This window comes from Theobroma cacao, chromosome 4 (genome assembly GCF_000208745.1).
Source record: "Theobroma cacao cultivar B97-61/B2 chromosome 4, Criollo_cocoa_genome_V2, whole genome shotgun sequence".
NCBI lineage: Eukaryota > Viridiplantae > Streptophyta > Magnoliopsida > Malvales > Malvaceae > Theobroma > Theobroma cacao.
In genome coordinates, this window is record NC_030853.1 from 18,152,356 (window position 1) to 18,174,500 (window position 22,145).

Consider the following 22,145-nt stretch of genomic DNA (forward strand, 5'->3'; position numbering starts at 1 on the left):
GAACCTAGATCCAGAAAATTGTAGACGGGTTTAAGGTTCTTTTCGGTGGGCTTAAAATTAATTTAAGTTTTTATCAATTAGAATCCTGAGTCAATAAGTGGCCAATCGCACCTAGTAAAAAAAAAGATTGGTGGCGACTCCTAGTTTAATTTTTAGTGGGTTTTCAACATTCACTTCTAGCGGTCGGGTTTCCGGACCCGCACGTTACGACAACTTAGGGTTGCCCTTGGGAGTCAATCACAATTCGGCAAAATTTTGGAAACCAGTCATTAATAGAGTGGGAGCAAAGTTGGCAGGATGGAAAGTGAAGACACTTTCAGCTGGAGGTAGAGTTACAATGTTGAGGTCAGTATTGGCCAACTTACTCATTTTTTATATGTCATTGTTTCCCATCCTTATTAAAGTGAAAGAGGAACTTGAAGAATTACAAAGAAAATTTCTTTGGGGAGGATCTGATCAGAAAAGAGGGATACAATATGTGAAGTGGGAAAAGTATGTAATTACAAGGAGTACGGAAGGATAAGGTTGATTGATCTGGAGGTTAAGAATAAGGCTCTCCTTAATAAGTGGATTTGGAGGTATGGGAAGGAGAGAAACAGTTTATGGAGAAAAGTGCTAGTATAGAAAAATGGTAGTGATTTGATTGAGCTTTTGCCAAACTTGAGTGTAAATAAGAGAGTTTCAACATTGTGGAAAAAAATTATCAGCCCCCTCTCCCCTTCTAACCACTATTTTTTGGAGGTTCAGGCTAACTTTGGTTTCGTCGTGAGAAATGGTAAAAACTTAAGGTTCTAGCAAGACGAATGGTTTGAAGGAATGACTCTTGCATCCACTTTTTCGAGAATATTCGCACTGGCAGTGAATAGGAGTGGGAAAATTACAGATTTCAACAAATGGGAGGAGAAAAGGTGGATATGAAACATTCAACTATGTAGACAGCTTTTCGATTAGGAGATTGAGCAATGGTAGTATTTTGAAGATAAAATTAAAGACTTCACTCTAAGTGCAGAGTTTAATGATGAGCTTGTTTGGAAAAAAGAAGCAAGTGAGACTTACACTCCAAAATCCTTCTGCAAGTATGTTCTTAGCTCCAATGTGAGTGTAGACAAGATTTGGAGTTAGGTGTAGGCTAACTTGGTACCATTGAGATTTGAAGTGTTTGTGTGGCAACTGTTGCAAGGCAAAATCGAGGTCAAGGATGAATTGGTTAAGAGAAGATTGATCCTGAACAACATGCTGCAATGCGTGTTATGTAATGCTAAAAAGGAAACTTGTGATCATCTTTTTGCTACGTGTAGAGAATCATAAAAGATATGGGCAGGATGGTGCATATCACGGGGTATAGTGTAGGTTTCTCCAAGGAGCATAAAGGAGTTATTTATGGTGTGGAATGAATGGCAGGTTGGGGGTTTGGACATTAGGATATGGAAAATGAATTATTTTACAGTGGTTTGGTCAATCTGGAAAATGAGAAATGAAATTGTTTTCCAAGGCAGAGAATGGAAAATGGAGCAAGTCTTAGAGCTTGCAAGGATCAGAGTGGCTACCTAGGCTAATGCTAAATGGCCAAAGACCTATCCGTCAGTTCTAGATGTATACCGTCAACCTCTAGCTCAAAGTCAGTTGACCAAGAAAAGCCAAGAAAGGAAAGGAACAAAATGGGAAAAGCCAGACCAAGGACAAATGAAGTTCAACGTTGATGGTGCTGCTAGAGGATGTCTGAGGCTTGCTGGAATTGGTGGGATCTTGAGGGACTGCTGTGGGGAGGTTAAAATTATCTTCTCTAAAGCTCTAAGAGAAACTGACTCTAACTTAGCAAAGATGATGGTAGTGAAGGAAGCATTTCTGATCTTTTTTGTTTCAAGATGGAATAAGAATCACAAACTCCTCATCGGGAGTGATTCAAGCAATGCCGTGAAGTGGACTAAGCATCCCAATTCAGCTCCATGGAGAATGAGACAACTGATTCTGTAAATGGAGAGACTGAAAGTTGAGGTCAAGGATTGAGAGATTAGACATGTTAAAAGATAGTCAAACCAGAGAGCTGACACCTTAGCGAAAGAATGTGTGCAACTCTAGTATGAGATTATGAGAATTTTCATGTAAGGTTTCCCTTTTCTTTTATGGTCAAATGTGAGTGGTGTTAAGATGGAATTTGGCTGACAGATAGATGGTCGGATGAAAGAGGTTATGGTGGAGCCTATTTTCATAAAATGGATGAAGTAGGGTGATTTTCTATGCGTTATGATTTTTTTGCTTTCATGGAATTCATAGTTCCTTTGGGGTGTCCTCTACCCTTTTGGGGTTTTTGTAGGTCCAGTATCTTTTAGCTTGATTATTGGACTGCCCCTAGGTGTTTTTGTTCGGTTGTTGAGGGATTTTTGCTCTTCTGTTTTTTTTGGGCTCTTCTCCTGCAAGTATATTTTTGTTTGTTCACTAGAGTGAGGCCTCTTTGGAGGATTTGTCTTGTCCTGGGGTTCTAATGTTCGTCTTGTCCTTAGGATGCTGTGATGATGGAGGTTGTTGTTCTGTTTAGCTAGAAGAGGTCGGTTAACTTAAGAGTGTTATGCAAATTAAAGATGTAAGGAGTCATGATGCTGGTCCGATTGTTGACTGAGTTCCAAGCGATCCTGTTTTTGACCAATGCTTTTGATGGATGACTCTGATTGTGGAGGCAAATGACATTGGGTTGCAGTCTGATGACACTTTGGTGGTCCCTGGATCTTTTTGATTTTAATAGGGAGCTTGAAAATACTCATAACGGTGGCCTCATCCACTTGGCAACCTGATTTTTGTACTTCATGTTTTTATGATGGTTCTTACGGCCTTAACTTTGACAGGAAGCTTAGGGTCTTATATGTCTTGGCTTCTTCTACCACAGATGGGTAGACTTTTGTAAAATCTCCATAAGTAATGAAATTAGTTTAATTGCCTTTAAAAAAAAAAAAATTCTCATACCTTGGACTCACAAATTGTAATTATTTCTCATGAAAACAATTGTAACGAGCTTAAAAATTTTAGATTCCTTCTAACAATCAAAATTAGTAAGAATTGAAGTTAAAATCAAAATTAAGAGGCCAAAATTAGTAAAAATAGTGACCTCACAAAAATGATGACGTGGCAAGACATGTCAGAAATGGATGATATGGTAGAGCACATGGTAGATGATGTGGTTGATTATGTAGCAGACACATGACGTGGTAGAACACCAATAAAAGATGTGGCGGGACACATGCTAAACCATTAACATGGTAGAACACATGGTAAATGACGTGGTTATGTAGATTAACAATGTGGCAAACAACATCAAGGTAGGGCAATCGGCGTGTGACACGTGAGGCAAGAGCTTTCAACTCTTGGTGACGTGTGGGAGTGCATGTAACGTTTAATGGAACTTTGACGAATGTCCTCTAACAAATTTGGAAAAGGCCAGATGGTTAGAGGTGCTAATTCTGCCATTTGGTGGTTGAAAAGTGATGTGGATTCATACAACCTAAAAACAAATAATCTTACTCTTTTACATGTTACGAAAGGAGAAATTTTATATTGAGAATTGTGTTTTTACAAAGAGACTCATAAAGTGTGTGTATATACACACACATACATACACAAAAGATTTTTAATGATTTAAACGAGAATTAAACTAATAATATTATAATCTAACATAATCATAGTGATTTAATCAATAATTTATACAATTGCTATAATTATATTAACATTTTAATTTGTTAAGATATATAATTTGAAGTTATGACTATATATTAAATCAAATGCTTCTAACTTTCAAATTTTGAAAAAAAACACTTTCTATTCTTAAAAAAAAATATTATTGTATATGTGTCTTCAAGGATGCAACTTTATTTTGAAAATTCCAAGATGATATAAGGTTAGACAAAAGTATCTTTTCAAAAAAATTTCCTAGGAATGTTTTACTATGAAATCCAAGAGTTCAATTCTCATTCAGAAAGTTATTGCTTAAACATGAATTATTTCATTCTCTTATAATCCGGCCTCCATGGCTTGTAATTTTAGTGGTTAATTTTATCGAAAAATAGCCTATTTTTGCTTCATTATCATTTGACTTACATGGTTAGACATTGAAACGAGCCTAAAAAAAAGGTGAACAAATTTGGAATTGGATGAAGCCATGTTTTTTTTGGCTGAAAATAACATTATTTTAAACCTTTCGTACAAGTTAATAAAGCTCAATTAGATCGTTTTAATCCTAAAATAGTATGATTAGTCGTACTTAATTATCGATCATAAGATCTTAATCAATCATCACCTTCCAAAATGAAAAGGAAAATAGGAAAACTTGCATAGAACACAGTAAGAGAAATCAAATAGGATTGTTTCAGTTTCAATAGAAAGATCAGAAAAGACTAAAGAGATAGGCAACAAGCAAGGAACAGTGAGGAGGCAGGAGGAGAAGTCCAAAAAGGTTAAAAGGCAGCAATTAAATTCTGGAAGTTTGTAAGGTCAAAACCAGATAGCTCAGCATATTTGAATTTTTGATCGATTCTATTATCTATGCACCAAAGAGAAAATCAGTGGCCCTTGAGTCCAAAGCCACATATCAAAATGTAAAAGTGTCTACATCTTAACTTAAAATTTGGTTTAGAAAAACAATGGTAAGGTTTTCACATTGATTGGTCATTGCTGCATTTTCACATACATTCATATATCTAATTTCGCTTTCATTCTATTGAATTGATTTGTATAGTTTAGCAATATGTTTTCATTGGTCAAACGTGCTAAATGGGCTAATTTATCTAGTCCAAAAAAATAATAATAATAATAAAAGGCTTTAATTACTCCATGTTGATAAAATTTAGGTCAATGAAACATACAAGCTAAGGACATTCGAAAATCAATATTAAAAACATGACATGGCATGATGTCATATCCTTTTGATATTTTAACTCTTCCGTTAGTTTCACGTTAAAGTTTTTTGAGTATAAAATAGCAAATACAATTTTGATTAATAATATTTAATTAATTATTATTCTGAAATAAAAGTATTAAAATTTTTTAAATAATTTAGAGGCTTTTGAAAATATTATACCAAAATAATTCTATATAATAAATTATTTCTCTAATTTCTCTCTCTATTCTCATCTTCTAATAATGTGATTGTTAACGGAATAAGCTGAAGTCAAGTACAAAATTGAACCGAAGACTTTTACATCAATTAAAAAAATAAAAGTGAAATAGTGAAAATTTGAGTTGAACTTAAATTGGAATTTGATTTAACTTCATTAATCATTTAATTCCAATGTCAATTCAACTTCAAATTTAATTTATAAAACGTTATGAATCAAGACCAAAATCAGGGTAATCTTCAACAGATTACTGACTTGATTTGTTTACAATCTTAAATCTTAGTGTATTGTTAACATTGTGTGAAGTTTCTAACCATGACCCTTCCTCCACACACAAAACCAAAGAAGGGGGCTGTGGCTTTATTGAACGACAGACAAACCATTACCAGGCATTGCGTGGCACCGACTCCATGATCAAAGCCGTTGATGCCTGATTAGTCAAACTGGAGCAGCTGGGCTCCTCCTCCTCCTCTAGAACACGATGATTCCAAAGCTGTCATTTTCTATTGTCTCCCAAACAACTGTCATGCGTCCAGACTATCTCAGCTGTAATCAGCCCACTTTTTTCCTTATTCCGTATTAATGAAGCCAATTCAACTCCCTTTGTTTCTTTCCATTTTTAATTCACTGGCATCAAGGCATGCATGCGCGCCCCATCTACTTTGCCCTCAGTGCTTTGCCATCACACAGTTTCTTTACCCTTCATTATTGTCCGCTTAATTAAAGAAAATTTTACGGTAGGCTTAAAGTGTTCCACTACTTAAACTGACTTGTCATGTCCTATGGCTGTGGCCTTTGGACATAAAGCTACTCGCTTCCGCGTTCTCCCACTCTCTCTACTCTCTCTCTCTCGTCCTTTCTATATCTCTCATTGTCTGAGTCTTCCCTGTCACGGATCTTGAGCCACAGTCAAGAACACAAAAAGAACAGACTCTTAAAACCCAAAAGAACAAATTTTTTGCAGCAAAGAAATGGCTAATCTTTTCTTGTTCATTACTAGATCTTTCTTCAAGCTAAGTTCTTTTAGCATTTTGCTTCTCTTTTTGCTTTCTTTCTCAAGTTTAACTACAACAGGTTAGTAGAATCTTTCTCTTTCTTCTTTCTTTAAAATGTTTCCATACTTGGAATCATTGGTTGGTTTTTTTGTTGAAAAATTTGTTCTTTTTTCAATAGTATTTTTTATTCCTTGATGAATTTGGGAAATGGGTTATGTGAAAGCTCTCTTTTGTTTTGATTTTTTATTTGTTTGTGATGTTATGTTGATGGTTTTTTGTTGGATTGCCCGGGATTTAGCTCTATAATTTTATATTTCTGTAATGGGCTATGGATTTTCTATGGAAAATTGGGTTCTGTTTTTCCAGTTCAGCTTTGATTTGTTAAGTATAAAACTTGACTGCTTTTCTAGTGATGGTCAGAAGTTAAAAAGGAAATGAGGAATAGATTATTTTCTATTTTGAAATAATTTTCTTTCTAGACTAATGAACTTGCAAAGAAATATTCTCTTTCATGAACAAGACAACTCAATTAACTGTGAATTAAAAATAATAATCTTTAGATTAATGGGTTAAAGAAAGGTCAGCAATTAATGATGAGGTTTGAGTAATTAATGGTTTATAGATAATGTTCAATTTAGAATAATAACTTCCCTTTCCTTGAAGAAAACTTAGTTTTCTTAACATAATCCATAGTTGATGGTGTAATACGCCTGTTCCAATGTCAATGAAACAAGATTGATGTGAAAGGCTAATATTAACACACGTTTTAAGGCTGTTTGCTAGTTATGTCATGTCATCTGTATGTTATTTACCTAACACTATTGATTTAGCCAGAATATGAACTTTGTGAACCTTGGTCCTTTTAGGCTTCTGACTAGCGATTATCTGATTCTAATTTTCTGCTTCATTTCTTGATGCAAGTTAATTTATCATAATTTAGGAATTGGGAATTAAAATTCTTTTATTCTTTTTACTTATGGTTAGAAGCCTATGATCCTCTGGACCCAAATGGAAATATCACAATCAAATGGGATATCATGAGCTGGACTCCTGATGGCTATGTTGTAAGTATTGTTTCATTTGTATTACATATTACATGCAGAAATTTATATATGTAAGCAAGGTTTTTGTATGCAGTGTGACAAAAAGTTAGAATTTAATAATTTGGCCATCTAGCATGGCTAGTACAAAAAAGGAAGTCTAGATTTACTTTCTTGGAGGTGCACTTGCTTTGTATTTTCAAAATTCTTTTTAAACTAATGCTGGTAAGACTGAACATAATTCAATAGGTAGAAGTAAAACTTGGTCTTCAGTTAAGATAAACAAATGAAGAAACAACGGTTTGCACAAATGGGCATCATTTTGCCTTAAGCATGATTCACCTATTGTCCCTGTTGGCTGAAAATGTGATTAGCATCTCAATGACATGAGCAGGCAGTTGTCACAATCTATAACTTCCAGCAATACCGTCATATTCAATCACCAGGGTGGACATTAGGATGGAAATGGGCTAAGAAGGAGGTGATTTGGGGCATGATGGGAGGGCAAACAACTGAACAAGGGGATTGTTCAAGATTCAAAGGGAACATTCCACATTGCTGTAAGAAGGACCCAACAGTTGTGGATTTATTGCCTGGAACTCCTTACAATCAGCAGATTGCAAATTGCTGTAAAGGGGGAGTGTTAAACTCATGGGTGCAAGATCCAGCCGCTGCAGCAAGCTCATTCCAGGTGAGTGTAGGTCAAGCCGGAACCACAAATAAGACAGTTAGAGTGCCCAAGAACTTCACTTTGAAGGCACCAGGGCCTGGTTATACTTGTGGACCGGCAAAAATTGTGAAACCCAGTAGATTCGTTAGTCCGGACAAAAGAAGAGTCACACAAGCTTTGAGTAAGTTACTTGATGAAGATCTGAAATGCTATACCCATATTTATGTTCCTTTAGCTAATCTGCGTGTCATGTTTCTCATCACTGAACTTTGCTCAAATGGCATTCTGAACTATACTACGATTTGCTTACATTATTATTTAGCCAACTTATTACAGAAAGATGTCCCTAGTGGATATGGTTTTTCTTGCTGCCACTCGTTTTATTGACATACTGCATTTAATCATTGCTATATTGTTCTTGTTAATTGCTTTGCACAAAGAGATTTGTGGAAGCAAATTTTCTCACCTAGAATATAACTTGAACTTGTAGTTATATAGATGGTTGTAATTGACATTAGTTCTTTGTGACAGTGACATGGAATGTTACATGCACATATTCACAATTCCTAGCTCAGAAAACACCCACTTGTTGTGTCTCTCTGTCGTCCTTCTATAATGACACCATAGTACCTTGCCCTCAATGTTCTTGTGGCTGCCAAAATACTTCTCAGCCAGGGAGCTGTTTAGAGTAAGTTCTCTCAGCCAAAAAAATGATACTTATTTCTTGGAGTTTATGTTGGTTGGGATTTGTATGCTTATTTGTTTATTGCTTCCTAAAGGTTTTTGTTGCTAATGTGCAGTCCAGAAACTCCACATATAGCTTCGGTTATTCCAAGTACAGGGAAAAACAGCTATACACCTTTGGTCCAATGTACAAGCCATATGTGTCCAGTCAGAATTCATTGGCATGTGAAGCTTAACTACAAGGAGTACTGGCGGGTTAAGATCTCAATTACTAATTTCAATTACAACATGAACTATACACTGTGGAACTTAGTTGTGCAACATCCCAACTTTGACAATCTGACTCAGATTTTCAGCTTTAACTATAAGTCTATAACTCCATATGCTGCAATAAGTAAGTTCAATCGCTCTCGTTCACTTTTTGTATGTTTTGTGCTCTTTGCATCTTATGTCATAAAGTGGAATGGTAGTTCAGATAAAACTCATTTTTAGATTCTCTGTATATCATTTGATGGGAGGAATGGGAACTAAGAGCGGGTGCAAGGTTGGTAAAATATTCAGGAAAATAAAACATGTATGGTGAGAGTAATTGGTCCATGCATGATCGGGATGACTTAGTGCATGAAATCTGTGAATCAGTTCTTAGTTTCTGGTTAATTTTGTTGTTTCAGAGTATGCATAGCAGCAAATGTTACATGTAAATAGGAAATACGCTAATTTTCTCCCGTGCTTCCAAACTGTTGAAGAATGAAATTTGAATATTTATTTTTTAAAAAAGTTACTAAAATTATAAATTTTATCTGTTCAATTAATTCAACAGATGATACTGCAATGTTATGGGGTGTTAAATTCTACAATGATTTGCTTTCGCAAGCTGGTCCGCTTGGTAATGTGCAGTCAGAGCTACTTTTCCGAAAGGATAAATCAACTTTTACTTTTGAGAAGGGTTGGGCTTTCCCTAGAAGAATTTACTTCAATGGAGATATTTGTGTTATGCCTCCTCCTGATGCCTATCCTTGGTTGCCTAATGCAAGTTCCCACCAGTTTATCTCCACACTTAGTCTGTTGATGACTCTCCTATCAGCAATTGCATTTTTATTCGGATATGCATAAACTTCAATCATTGTTTTACTGCAAAATCTGGTTTGCTACCATTTTTGACTAAATCAGTTCAACTCTAGAACACATAACTGGCACAACAAGAAGTTCCCCTGTTTGTTGTAATGAAGTTCAGCATGTCAAGTGAGTCAGGTTGCGGTGGTTTCTTTTTGATGTATGGTCAGGTGAATTCACTATGATTTGATCACTTGTACTGTTGTATGCATGCTCATTTCTGTACTTAATCATCTGATTGTAGAATTTCCACAATATTTTATGATAGTTGTAACAAAAATAAGTCATTAACATAAAAAATTTAGCTAATTTATGCTTGCAGTGTTGTACTGGTTGTTTTTCTTCTGAATCTTAGTTCGACTTATTATATTCGTTTCATGATTTACTGAAATGTTGAGGGCAGTCGTGGGGTAAAATTGAATGCATTTCATTAAGGTGCATCACCAACCAAAAAGGGAAAAAAAAGGATGCATTTCAGTAGGGTGCATCACCTTTATACATTAATGAGAAACCCCTCTGTAATGCATCTTAAGCTTAAAGGAATCTATTTTATGGCATTGGAATATGAAAAGTGTAAGAAATTCATGAGTAATTTTTGTTATGAAGAGGGGGTGCATATGATCTCTCTGCTCACAAACTCGGATTCCATGGTGATAGAATTTTGTTACAAGATGATTTTTTTGATTCGTTTAAAGAATTTTGAATCTGTATATCTATGCTCCCTGTTATCTCTGGTAGAATCTCCCCAGGCCAAAACTTCAAATGCTACTTCCCCCACCAATTCATACTCCATGGCAACAATCACCAAAAGCTCATTAGCAAGAAAAGGATTGCAGCAATTACTGTTGAGATGGAGAATAGGCCTTGATGGGCAGAATTTGGTAGAAATGGGTATGTATCAGGTGGGGGTAGCATGCATTCATCACCATTGAAGTAGACTTTCCTTGGAAATGCCCATCCCTCCTTGAAAGTGAAGGTATTCTGGTCCTTCTGGAGAAGCACTTCGGATTGAACATTCCCAAATGGCCCTGCTTCCATCAATAGGTCATTGTAGTACTTCATGCCGTAGAACATCCCTGTGTCGTCTGTGCATAAATAAATAGCATGATTAACTGTAATTATCTGATAATAACATTTGATTGAACTGAGAAATGTAAGCAAAAACTGGTTAAAGTACTCACTTATTGACTCGTACGGAACAAGAGGCTTGTAATCAAAACTGAAAACTTGTGTTACATTATTAAGATTAGGGTGCTGGACAACGAGGCTCCAAAGTGTGTAGTTCAAGCGGTAGTTGAAGTTGGTAATGGAGACCTTAACACGCCAGTAGTCCTTGTAGTTGAGTTTGACATGCCAGTGCACCCGAACTGGGCACATGTGGTGCGTGCACTGAAGCAGCGGGGCATTATCTTTCCTTGGAGTGTTTACTCCCACCATTTTAAGAATCTTGGAGTCACTCCTGCATATCATCATTCACCGTAACATTTTGATGCTCATGCTATCTGATAAGTAAATCAAGTTAAGGTATCAGAAATGCCAGCTTACTTGACACAGTTCTTTTTGTTCTGGCATCCGCAAGCACAAGATGGGCAAGGAGTGATGGTTTCATTGTAGAAAGACGAGAAAGAGACACAACAATTCGGGTTTTTCCTAGCGAGAAACTGTGAATAAGTGCAGGTCACGTTCCATGTCACTGCATAGAATAAAGACATGATTAATTACAGTAAATTCGGATCACGTTACTTTGTTAAGGAGATCAATATGATTGGACCAGTTCTAAGTATACTCGTACTAAACAATCTTCCATGAATTAAGATAAATATAGATCATGTGAGCCAAAAGATCTTACTGAGGGCCTGAGTTCTTCTGCGGCGATCAGGGGTGAGAAAAGTGGTGGAAGGCACAACCTTTGCAGGACCACAGGTGTATCCTGGTCCTGGACCAAGTAAAGTGAAGTTCTTGGGAAGTTTCACAGTCTTGTTTGAAGTACCGGCTAATCCAATACTCACTTGGAAAGCTGAGACAGCAGCTTGAGGATCTTGACCCCATGCTGAAAGTACTCCACCTTTGCAGCAATTGGTGAATTGTTGGTTGTAAGGAACACCTGGGAGCAGGTCTACAACTGTGGGGGTTTTCTTGCAGCAGTGAGGAATGTTTCCTTTGAACTTGGAGCAGTCACCTTGCTCAGTAGTTTGAGCCCCTACCATGGACCATATAACTTCTTTCTTAGCCCACGTCCACCCCAAGGTCCATCCAGGGCTCATGATGTGCCGATACATTTGAAAATTGTCCATTGTTACAACAGCCTGGAAAATGTCATTAGGCACCATAAGCTCAGATATTGGATATCTACGATCATTAAAACATACATGATTCTGAATACGATCAGAATCTTGGATAATGAATTAATAATTATCAGTTTAGTCTCTTTGTGAACGAATTCTAAGAGAGAGAAAATGCGGACCATTGATGATTGAACCTAATTTTGCTGATGAATATTGAGCACTTACCACGTAGCCATCTGGTGTCCAAGACACAATATCCCATTTGATCGTTACATTTCCATTTGGATCCAAAGGATCATACGCAGCTGCAGCCACAAAGCCAAAGAAAATGCGAACGCCATTGAATAAACAGAAATGAACCCACCGAGAAAAACAATTCAGGAACTAAATAAATGTTCACCTGCATGAGAAAAGAGAACAAAAAGAAACAAAGCCGAGTTGACAAATCTCATCTCCACCGGGTTGTAGCAATGGCAGGGAGTTGGGTTCGGTTTTGAAGCAACAATATTCCGAAACCCGGATTTTGGCAATTGCTGAATCCAAACTCGTATGTGTTCTTCAACAATGAAAAGCAACTGCAAAGGCTGCCATATGTAAGAGGAAATATCGGTTATGTAAGAGTGTTAAGAAAGATAAATAACATACATTTTCCACATTTCCATTATAGGAATTATCTAGAGTTGGGAGGATGGCTTACCTACTGGTTGTTAACTACTTGAATTGTGTCTTATAGTTATATATATATATATCTCTCTCAACCTTCTAGTTTTTCGCTTTCCATATCTTGAAGCAACTGCTAGGTCGAGACAAAGCGGGAGACTTAAAGAGTTGTCTGAGCACAACATCTCAACGGCCCCCGTTGAGAGTGACTTTTGACAGGTTTTTTTTAACAAGATTCGTGTTATTTCCAGAAGCCTTATCTTTTCCATACATAGAAAAAATAATCAAATTTTCCTTGTTACATGTAATTCGCTGACATAGGGCACTTGAGTTTGGACTGTCCTGCCCTGGTTAGGAATAAGGTTCAAGCTCAGTCCATTTTTTGTCCGGTTTAAAACCCATATATATAATAATTAAAATTTATAGCCAAAAGCATTATAATAATGAGAACAGTGTTAAGCTTTTGAATCACAATTTTCCTTCTTTATATATTAAAGCATCAGCTGATGGTTGCTTTCAATCTTTCAATCACTCAATTCTGTATTTTCTTTTTTCTATAATCACTCAATTCTTTATTGATCTTACATACTAATAAGACCTATAAGAACTAATTTTGTGTATATTTTTTCCCTTTTTTGAAGTATGAATAACGAGGTATGAGATGAATAGGTATTTCAATTTTTTAATTTTAATCTTAATCTTTTTGAATAGAGTAGCAACTATTGGATTAAATTTGAATCGTCTGAATTTTTGTGTTAATTTAAATTATTAAAAAACTTGTCAATCTAAGATTAGAAAATAAAAAATGATTGTATGAAATTAACGTGTAAGAATAAGAATAGATGCAATTGAACGCAGAGGCCATAGTTTAATTGTAACCAATATTGTCTTTGAACATTCGCATAGCTAAAGAAATTAACTGGGAAAATGTGCATGAGAAAATGAATACAAAAGAAATCATTATTCAAAGCTTTGATTTTCTTCCCACGTTTTTGTAGAAGCAGAAGGAAGAGTTACAGGCAAGTAAACAGTGTAGGGACAAGTAGTGAGTTCCCTTCTTATAAAATGACAAGCCAACAAATCATTTGAATGCTTCAACAATAAAATTTCTCACATGCATGCTTCTCTTTCTGCCTGCAGTCTTTTGCAATGCTTCTCTTTTCTTTATGGCCCCCACCCCCCGGAGAGGAACGAAATGCAAAGAAGGAACTCTCTCAACCATGGTTCCCAAAGGCCATTAATGGTGAAACTTGCAAAAACGCAAAGAGGTAAAGCACCAGCACTTGATCGAACCTCTACTCAATCGGCCTAATGCTTCTTGTTACCCTACCCTTCCATAGGAAAGTTAAAAGGCATGGTTTCCATCTCTCTTCCTTGCCTTTCTTGCTTCTTACCTGTTTGGTGCATTCTTCAATCTGTTAATCGCCATTTTCCAATTTATTTCCGACTCATTCTACCTTCTCACACGATTAACTTATCACAATCGGCGTGTTTATGCTGCAACACTAGTCTATTAATTTCTCCCATTTTTGGGTGTTAGCCTCTCCATTCTCTAGTATTTTGCTTGTAGTAAATGAAGGTTCAAATTATATGGCTGCCTCAGCAGTTTGTCATGTAAAGCTTAGAGTTAAAATACACGATATTCACACATTTGAATTTGCTTCATTAATAAGAATCTTTCATATCATGCATCATTTAAACAATAGCAAGAATCAAAGGTAATGATCAAATGTTAGGTAAATCTCGAAATTTTGAGTGAGTCTTGCACTTTTTCAAGCTTCAAAGTTCAAAGTGAGCATCAGTCATAGTTGGGAAATTAAGAAACAATGCTATCACCACCTCATTAATGCGTAATCTAATTATTCAGTTACTAATAGGAAACGTAGAAACTTCCCTATTAAAATTCTTAACAATAAAATTTTCTTCTACCAAAGATTGAGCTGGCAGATATTTGGCTTTGAGACTTAAGCTCCTCATCTACATTATATAGGTCTATTTAATTACGTCCATAATAAATTTAAAAAATCAAGATGTGACATGTATTAAAAATTATGCATAAGTACCTTAAAACATTACTGAACAAAATGCAATGAAGTTTTTATTCTTCTATTATATCTAATCAAGTCTTTATACTTTTTTTTTTGGAGTGAAGTCTTTATACTTTTATTTTAGATTAAATTAGTTTTTATAATTAACGGTTGATTAACTGTTAGTCAAAACGTTACTTGTCATTTTATTCTTACATAATGCTAATATGATGTTGATGTAGAGGATTAAAAATATAATATAACCATACTACGTTATTATCCACTATGATATATTAATATGTCACGTTAATATTATTTGACATGAAAATGATAAATAGAGTTTTAATCAATGATAATTAATTAACTTATAATTATAAAATTTGTTTGATCTAAAATGAAAATATAAAAAATTAGTCAAAACGTGAAATTATAAGTATAATAATTTTTAATTATATATTCAATCTTAATTTTTTAACTTAATTGACGTGATCTATGTAATTCTCGATTTAAGTAAGATTCTAATGCCATATCTTAACAACATTAGCAAATGCCCAAGTTTAGGCCCAGCCCTAACCATAAAAGCCTTGGACCTTGGGCTGAGCCAATCATATCCAATTTTACATAAGATGCAGATTCAATTACTCAACCTCTGAGGTCTGAACACCCTATTACAGATATTTCCTTCTATTTCTGTTTGAGAAATCTACCAGAATTACATTGCCAACAATATATTACAGACTGGGTGGAAAAGGAAAAGGGAATTTTACCACAAAAGTACATATTATTTGCCCAAATTGTGAATTTTTAACATGTTTTGATGGAAAAAGTTAAAAGGGAGGAAAGTATAGTAGTATTACCAATCTAGAAAGTGAATGACATCTACTTTTTTTTTTATTTAATGGAAAATTAAGAGATGCTAGAGATAAGAAGATAAGCTAGACTGATTATTCTTAAATTAATAACCATGTTGTAAGGATAGATAAGTTTGGAACGGCAAAAACACATAAAAGTCAAAGTCCATAAGAAAATTCTAATCCACAAAAACAAACAACTTCCTAGTCATTACCTAGTAACAAGCTGCGTTGGTGGATGAGTTCCAAGAGAATCAGAACATTCTACGTAGTCTTTCAAATTAAACCCAACTTGTCAACCCAATCAAGGAGGCTAAAAATGGCTTATTCCAAAGTTACCAACTCAGGAAAACAAGAGGCCAAAGCACCTGGTTTTGGTATTGATTGTGAGGGTAGAGTCAAAATGTTAAATGTAGCCCACTGAAATGAAATACACGTCTAGCCAGCCAGGTAAGCTTCCTAGGCTGGCTCTTTCAAATCCCATTAACACTATAAATACTCAAAGGGCACTGAAATGAATTTCAAATAGTAATATAATCAGCAAAATCTGCCAGGTGAAGCAAATCCAGTAACCCTTTTTTGGGAGTGTTTTAAGGTTTCACAAGGGAAAAGAAGAAGAAAAGTTTTCTGATGGGGCGTTGGATGAAGCCAGAGGTAAGGAGCAGGCAAAATGGTGCCAAATGCAATGATTTATTTAACTTTATGTGAGAATGTTTATTGGAGATAGCTACCACATTATTTTTGTTTTTCCTATGAATAAATTGTCACTTTTTTCATTTTTGTTTTGTTGATGGCTTAAATATTCAGGTGTACCCCCTACTAGGTGCCATGACCTTTGTAACAAGCATGTGCATCTTTCAGCTTACAAGGAATGTTTTCCTAAATCCTGCTGTCAGGTATATAAGAAAACTATAATCTCCTTCATAAATGTTCTTCTAATTATTATGTTTTAATGTTTTGGCTTTGTCTTGCTCCCATTCTTGATACTGCAGAATCAACAAAGCTGACCGTAGCAAGGCAGTGCTAGAAAACTACGAGGAAGGAGAAAAATATGCTGAACATGGACTACGCAAGTTCCTCCAAACCCGCCCGCCCGAAGTCATGCCTGCCATTAACCATTTCTTCTCCGAAGATAAATGATCTATTCAAACTAAAACCATCTCAAGCTTGCAGAAATTTGTTTATGGAAAAAAGAAATGACAGTCTTCAGTTTTCCTTTCTTTTTGGGGTTTGGTTTACACAGCATTAATTGATGCAATTAAGGATTTTCTTTATTGTTATGTAAATAAAATAACAGACATAGTTATTTGATTTTCGTTTACTTATTTTGCATGAATATTATTTGATTATGGATCCTTGATACAGTGAAATTAGGCTATATATTTATATTATTCAGGTTCGAGGGTTTAAGTGTTTTTATGTATGGATCGTATGTATTAAACATAAATACAATAATACTTTTGCTTATATTTATAAGTGCTAAATCCTCTCATACATAGATGTTTTGAAGTATTTCTATGTATCCAACACATATTGATTAAAAGAAGGGAGGCTTCTCTAAAACAGAGGGGGTCACTCTTGCAAGGTTATATATGCGGGGTGTCCGAGTCTCTATTTGTTCATGCTAAAATGCAGCTGTAATGTTGTATCGAATGGAATCTGGGACGGGATTGTTTATGGTAACAAATTTGAATTGAAATTATATTTTTTAAAAAATTAATTAAAAATAAAAAATAAAGTATAATAACTCGATTAAGAAGAAAAGAATAATTATGTTTTTGAAATGTGAATGAGAAATGTTTAAAAGAAAAATTAAGATGTTAAAATGTGAAAGGGAAATCTTAAAGATAGGCTAATTTTTCCGATCCTATTCTGGGAATACGCTTCGGACTTTTGATTAAGAAATAGCTTATCTAATCTAATAGGCATAATTTGAAAGTAATAGTAGTTCAATTTCCAAACTGTTAATCACACCTTCGGCCTCCTTACGACTGGCCAGTTGACGAATAGCTGGCCTCGAACAGACTTGTTGGACCTTGCTTTAAAACAAGCTGGGCCTTTGTGATAAATAATTAATATGGTGCTTGAGGCAGGTACTAAAGCCGTTTTGGTGAAAAGGGTTGTAGCATAGGATATTTGTGCTACACAAACTGATCAACACGCAAGTAATTCCATAATGTATTTTTTTTTTTAAAGGAAAAATTATATTGAGCATTGTCTCATCAAAGCGCGAACAGCAGAGCCACTTAAGGCTTAGAGCTACAAAAGGTCCTCCACACGAGGCTTGGCAAAACATCAAAAGTACATGATGTGCCAATAGAACAAAAATGATAAATCAACCAACACAAAACCCCACGAATAATCCATTAAAAGGTTTGCTTAACATGACAATCAACCTTATAATCATTTACAAGAGATCCTCAAGAGGTTCAAAATTTTTTCATCCCTTTGGTGAACAAAGTAGGTATTGAAATTAGCATCCCTTAAGACTCCAACTTTGGCCAAACCTGAAGAATGTCATAAAGAAAATTAGTCACAGAGCAGACATAAAAATAGAGTAAAAATATCAAATACTGAATAAAGAAGACAGTAGCTGGAATATCTTCATTTGGTGAAAATGGTGCAATATATAACCATGCTTTGGAAGAAATAAAGACAAATAGGACAGGGCAACTGCATAGCAGTACCATATTGCACTTTGTCGGCTAGGTGAACAGTGGCTTCCAATTAAGAAATGCCACATGCCCTCTACAACTAATTCCTGATAGCTCACAGGCTATTCTAATAGAAAAAAAAAATATAAAATACTATAAAGATAAAAGTTAAAGACAGATAAAATCATGTGTTCTTTTTCTCCAATAGCTTCAAACATTTTAGCACCAAGAATTTCCTCATGCAGTTCCCATATTCAACACATCTCCATGGGATTTACCATGAGCACTCTCAACTTGGTGCGTAAAGTGATGAACTTCTCCTTGCTGAGAGTCTTAGTGAGTATATCAGCAACTTGTTCATCCGTTTAGTAGTATTCCAACTCAATCTCATCATTTGTTACTGCATCACGAATAGCATGAAACTTTGCTCTAATATGTTTTGTCCTTCCCTGTTGAATTGGGTTTTTTGCAATCGCAATTGCTGACTGATTGTCTACTCTGAGCACTATTCCTTCTGTTTGAATAAAACCCAAATCATTTTGCATCTTTCTCAACCATAAAGCATTGTTTATTGCTGAAGTAGTAGCTATATATTCAGCCTCCGTAGACGATAGTGCGACAACTTCTTGCTTTTTGGAATTCCAAGAGAACATACCACTACCAAAGGAGAAGCAATAACTAGTTGTACTTTAAGAATCATCTAAACAGCCTGCCTAGTCGTTATCACTAAACCTTTGCAAGTTTAAGCTATCTTTCTTACAGTAGACTAGTCCAAAACTCAAGGTTCCTTTTAAGTACCTTAGCACTCTCTTTGTAGCAGAATAATGAATTTTTGAGGGAAAGTTCATGTACTTGGAAAGCACACTTACAGTTTGCATAATATCAGGTCTCATTGCTATTAGATATAACAAACAACCTGTCATACTTTTGAAACGGTACTCATTAGCTTTAAGACTTCCATCTTCCTTACATAATTTGTTTCCAAACACAGCTGGTGTGCTAACCTTTACAAGCATCCATCTTGAATCTCTTCAACAGATCTTTTGCATACTTATGTTGATGAATTTTCATTCCATTTACTCCTTAAATCACCTCTATTCCCAAGAAATAAGACATTTCACCAAGATCAATCATGTCAAATTATTAAGTCATTTGAGTTTTAACTTTGTTATTCATCACCATTTAGACCTGTAATAAGCAGATCATCCACATATATAGCAACAATCAGTTGAGATTTTTCATCTATTTTCTTAACATAAAGAATATGCTCTGTGTCACTTCTTTTGAAACCTTTGCTACAAAGGTAGGAGTTGATTCTTTCATACCAACTTCTTGGTGCTTGCTTAAGCCCATATAAAGCTTTGTTCAACTTATAGACTTTGGTTTCATCTCCTTGCTTGATGAACCCTTTAGGTTGTTCAGTAAATATATCATCTGTAAGAAAGCCATTCAAGAACGTACACTTTACATCCATATGCCAAATTCTCCAACCTTCTCGAGCTGCCAAAGCCATAAGTAATTGGATTGTGTCATGTCTTGTAACTAGAGCGAAAGTTTCCAAGTAATCGAACCCATACACTTGTGAGTACCCTTTTACTACCAGTAGAGCCTTGCATTTATTTATCGATCCATCTGCATTATACTTAGCTCTAAAGATCTATTTCACACCTATTACCTTTTGGTTCTTTGGTTTTTCTACTAGAGTCCACGTGTTGTTCCTGTAAATCATATTAATCTCGACCTTCATTGCTTGTTTCCATTCCTCATTTTCTTGAGCTTCATTGAAATTTACTGGTTCAAGTAATGCCACGTTACATCTTTCATAAACATCTTGTAGAGTTCTAGTACTTTTCACAAGTAATTCATCAATGTTATCATCATCCAGCACATACCTTCCAGTATTTGAATCAGCAACGACATCAATGTTAACTGATTTTTCTATTTCTTGTTTCTCCCAATTCCACCTTAAATTTTCTTCAAACTTTACATCCCTAGACATAAAAACTTTCATTGTTTCCAAGTTGTAGAGTCTGTATACTTTTGTAGTTTCACCAAAACCAATATGAATAGCCAACTGTGACTTTGCATCAAGCTTTGTTCTTTCAGCTTGAGGTATATTAGCATAGCAAATGCAACCAAACACCCTTAAGTGAGTAACACTTGGTTTTGTCTTGTACCAGACCTCAAAAGGAGTTGTATTGTTAAGTGCCCTGGTAAGAAACATATTCAATAGAGTAGTAGCAACATGAACAGTTTTTACCAGAAACTTTTGGGCATTTTTTTTCAAATAAAAGGCATCGAACCATCTCCATAAGTGTTCTATTCCTTTTCTCACAAACCCCATTCTGTTTGGGGCTATATGTGATGGTATACTGATGCTTTATTCCCTTGTAACTTAGATAATCTATAAACTTTCCTAAAGTATACTCTTTACCATTGTCTGTTCTCAAAACTTTAATAGCATGGCTTGACTCCTTTTCAACCATAGCAATAAACTTAACAAAGTAGCTTAAAATCTTAGATTTAGCTTTAATAAAACAAATCCAACCAAATTTGCTAAAATCATCTATGATAGCAAATAATACCTGCTGCCACTTAGTGATGCTGCTTTAACTAGTCCTCTAACATTTGAGTGCACCACCTGAAGGACATATGTGGTTCTTGACTTGCTATGTTTTGGAAATGGTTTTTTGGCATGCTTTCTATGCATACATGTATCACATAAATGATAACCATATGTAATTTTAGGCAGACCATCAACTAAATTTGTAATAGACATCATTTTTAGAGACTTATAATTTATATGCCCAAGCCTCCTGTGCCATTTCTTGTTATCATCATTAGTTGACATATAGTTATATTGCTTAACTTCCATCCAATTGACAGGAAAACATTTACCTTTCATGGGTATAGTAAAAAGTTCCTTACCATAGGAATCAAACACAGAACAGTTGAGGTTTTTAAAAACTAGTTCATAATTACTTTTGAGTAACTGACCAATGCTTAAAAGATTTTGACTAGCTTTAAGGACATATAAAACTTGAGAATTGTACCTGATTCCTTATGAAGTTTGAACTCCAACCATGCTACTACCCATAACTTGAAAATGATCACCATTACTGATTCTAACTCTTGACTTGTAGTTTCTATCCAGAGTAGTGAATAAGGCTTCATTCCCAGTCAGATGGCTTGAATAGGCGTTGTCTATTAGCCAACTATCTTTCTTTCCAACCTTAAAAACTTTTTATGTAACAAAGAAAACTTCTTCTTCTTTTTCTTCTATTTCTTCCATAATAACAGCCTTCTCTTCATTTGCAGTTCCTTTGGCTTTACAGACCCTTTCCACATGACCAAGTTGATTGCAAGATCTGTATTTAACATTTGGTCGAAACCAACAAAACTTCTCAATATGATTTCGTTTCTTGCAATATTAGCAGGGAAGATATTGGTTCTTCTACTTCACTGGTTTTTTTTCATTCACCTTTTTCCTTTTATATTTCTTGTCACTATTAATTTTCTTTTCTCTAGAAAAAGATTTACCTTTTGCTATAGCCATAAAAGCTTCCTCAGTATGGTCTTCTTGTCGAATGGCTCTCATTTGCTTTTGAGCTTGAAGAGCATTCACAAGCTCTGTGATAGTGATCTTAGTAAGATCTTTAGAGTCCTCAAAAGAAGATATTTTAGCCTCAAACTTCTCTAGCAGGCTCACAAGCACGTTGTTCATTTTACGCTTCTCAGGTAGATCTTTTCCGAGAAGTCTAAGCTAGTTGACCACCTTCAAAATCTTGTTAGAATACTCTTTTATCAACTCATCCTCCCTCATCTTCAAGACTTCAAATTCCCTCAATAGATTTAATACTTGTATTTACCATGTTCGATCACTTCCTTGGAACTCCGCTATTAACTTGTCTCAAGCTTCTTTTGGTGACTCATACACTATAATATGAGTAAAAATGGAGTTTGAGACGGCAGAATGAATACATGGCAGTGCCTTAAATCTTTTGGTTACATCCTCACTATGTTGTTTTAGTTTAGCAATGGTGAGGTTTGCTTGCTTTAATAAG

At 35.2% G+C, this 22,145-nt stretch overlaps 3 protein-coding genes across 4 annotated transcripts; 2 read left to right on the forward strand and 1 right to left on the reverse strand.

Moving 5' to 3' along the window:
• On the forward strand, positions 5,881 to 9,913 carry LOC18601735 (COBRA-like protein 1). 2 transcript variants are annotated; one of them, XM_018119849.1, is made up of 6 exons: positions 5,881 to 6,176; positions 7,085 to 7,161; positions 7,532 to 7,988; positions 8,339 to 8,495; positions 8,608 to 8,885; positions 9,312 to 9,755. In XM_018119849.1, exons 1-6 carry the CDS (start codon positions 6,074 to 6,076, stop codon positions 9,602 to 9,604), a joined length of 1,365 nt encoding a protein of 454 aa, XP_017975338.1. In that variant the 5' UTR covers positions 5,881 to 6,073; the 3' UTR covers positions 9,605 to 9,755. The 2 variants fall into 2 exon arrangements, with proteins under 2 accessions (XP_017975338.1, XP_007032845.2); XM_007032783.2 differs by having other exon boundaries at positions 6,074 to 6,176; positions 7,082 to 7,161; positions 9,312 to 9,913.
• LOC18601736 (COBRA-like protein 4) lies at positions 10,016 to 12,566 on the reverse strand. The gene is made up of 6 exons (XM_007032784.2): positions 12,290 to 12,566; positions 12,115 to 12,194; positions 11,454 to 11,910; positions 11,150 to 11,297; positions 10,786 to 11,063; positions 10,016 to 10,689 (listed from the first exon to the last, which is right to left on the reverse strand). Exons 1-6 carry the CDS (start codon positions 12,339 to 12,341, stop codon positions 10,406 to 10,408), a joined length of 1,299 nt encoding a protein of 432 aa, XP_007032846.2. The 5' UTR covers positions 12,342 to 12,566; the 3' UTR covers positions 10,016 to 10,405.
• LOC18601737 lies at positions 15,951 to 16,748 on the forward strand. The gene is made up of 3 exons (XM_007032785.2): positions 15,951 to 16,081; positions 16,235 to 16,323; positions 16,420 to 16,748. Exons 1-3 carry the CDS (start codon positions 16,058 to 16,060, stop codon positions 16,565 to 16,567), a joined length of 261 nt encoding a protein of 86 aa, XP_007032847.2. The 5' UTR covers positions 15,951 to 16,057; the 3' UTR covers positions 16,568 to 16,748.

Excerpts from the sequence above, each read along its gene's own strand:
- LOC18601735 (XM_007032783.2), top strand. The coding sequence starts at position 6,074 with ATGGCTAATCTTTTCTTGTTCATTACTAGATCTTTCTTCAAGCTAAGT. Across the intron at positions 6,177-7,081 it reads CTCAAGTTTAACTACAACAG|AAGCCTATGATCCTCTGGAC; the intron begins GTTAGTAGAATC and ends ACTTATGGTTAG. Across the intron at positions 8,496-8,607 it reads CAGCCAGGGAGCTGTTTAGA|TCCAGAAACTCCACATATAG; the intron begins GTAAGTTCTCTC and ends GCTAATGTGCAG.
- LOC18601736 (XM_007032784.2), bottom strand. The coding sequence starts at position 12,341 with ATGAGATTTGTCAACTCGGCTTTGTTTCTTTTTGTTCTCTTTTCTCAT. Across the intron at positions 12,195-12,289 it reads TGTTCTCTTTTCTCATGCAG|CTGCGTATGATCCTTTGGAT; the intron begins GTGAACATTTAT and ends TTGTGGCTGCAG. Across the intron at positions 11,911-12,114 it reads GGACACCAGATGGCTACGTG|GCTGTTGTAACAATGGACAA; the intron begins GTAAGTGCTCAA and ends GACATTTTCCAG.
- LOC18601737 (XM_007032785.2), top strand. The coding sequence starts at position 16,058 with ATGGGGCGTTGGATGAAGCCAGAG. Across the intron at positions 16,082-16,234 it reads GGCGTTGGATGAAGCCAGAG|GTGTACCCCCTACTAGGTGC; the intron begins GTAAGGAGCAGG and ends TTAAATATTCAG. Across the intron at positions 16,324-16,419 it reads TTCCTAAATCCTGCTGTCAG|AATCAACAAAGCTGACCGTA; the intron begins GTATATAAGAAA and ends TTGATACTGCAG.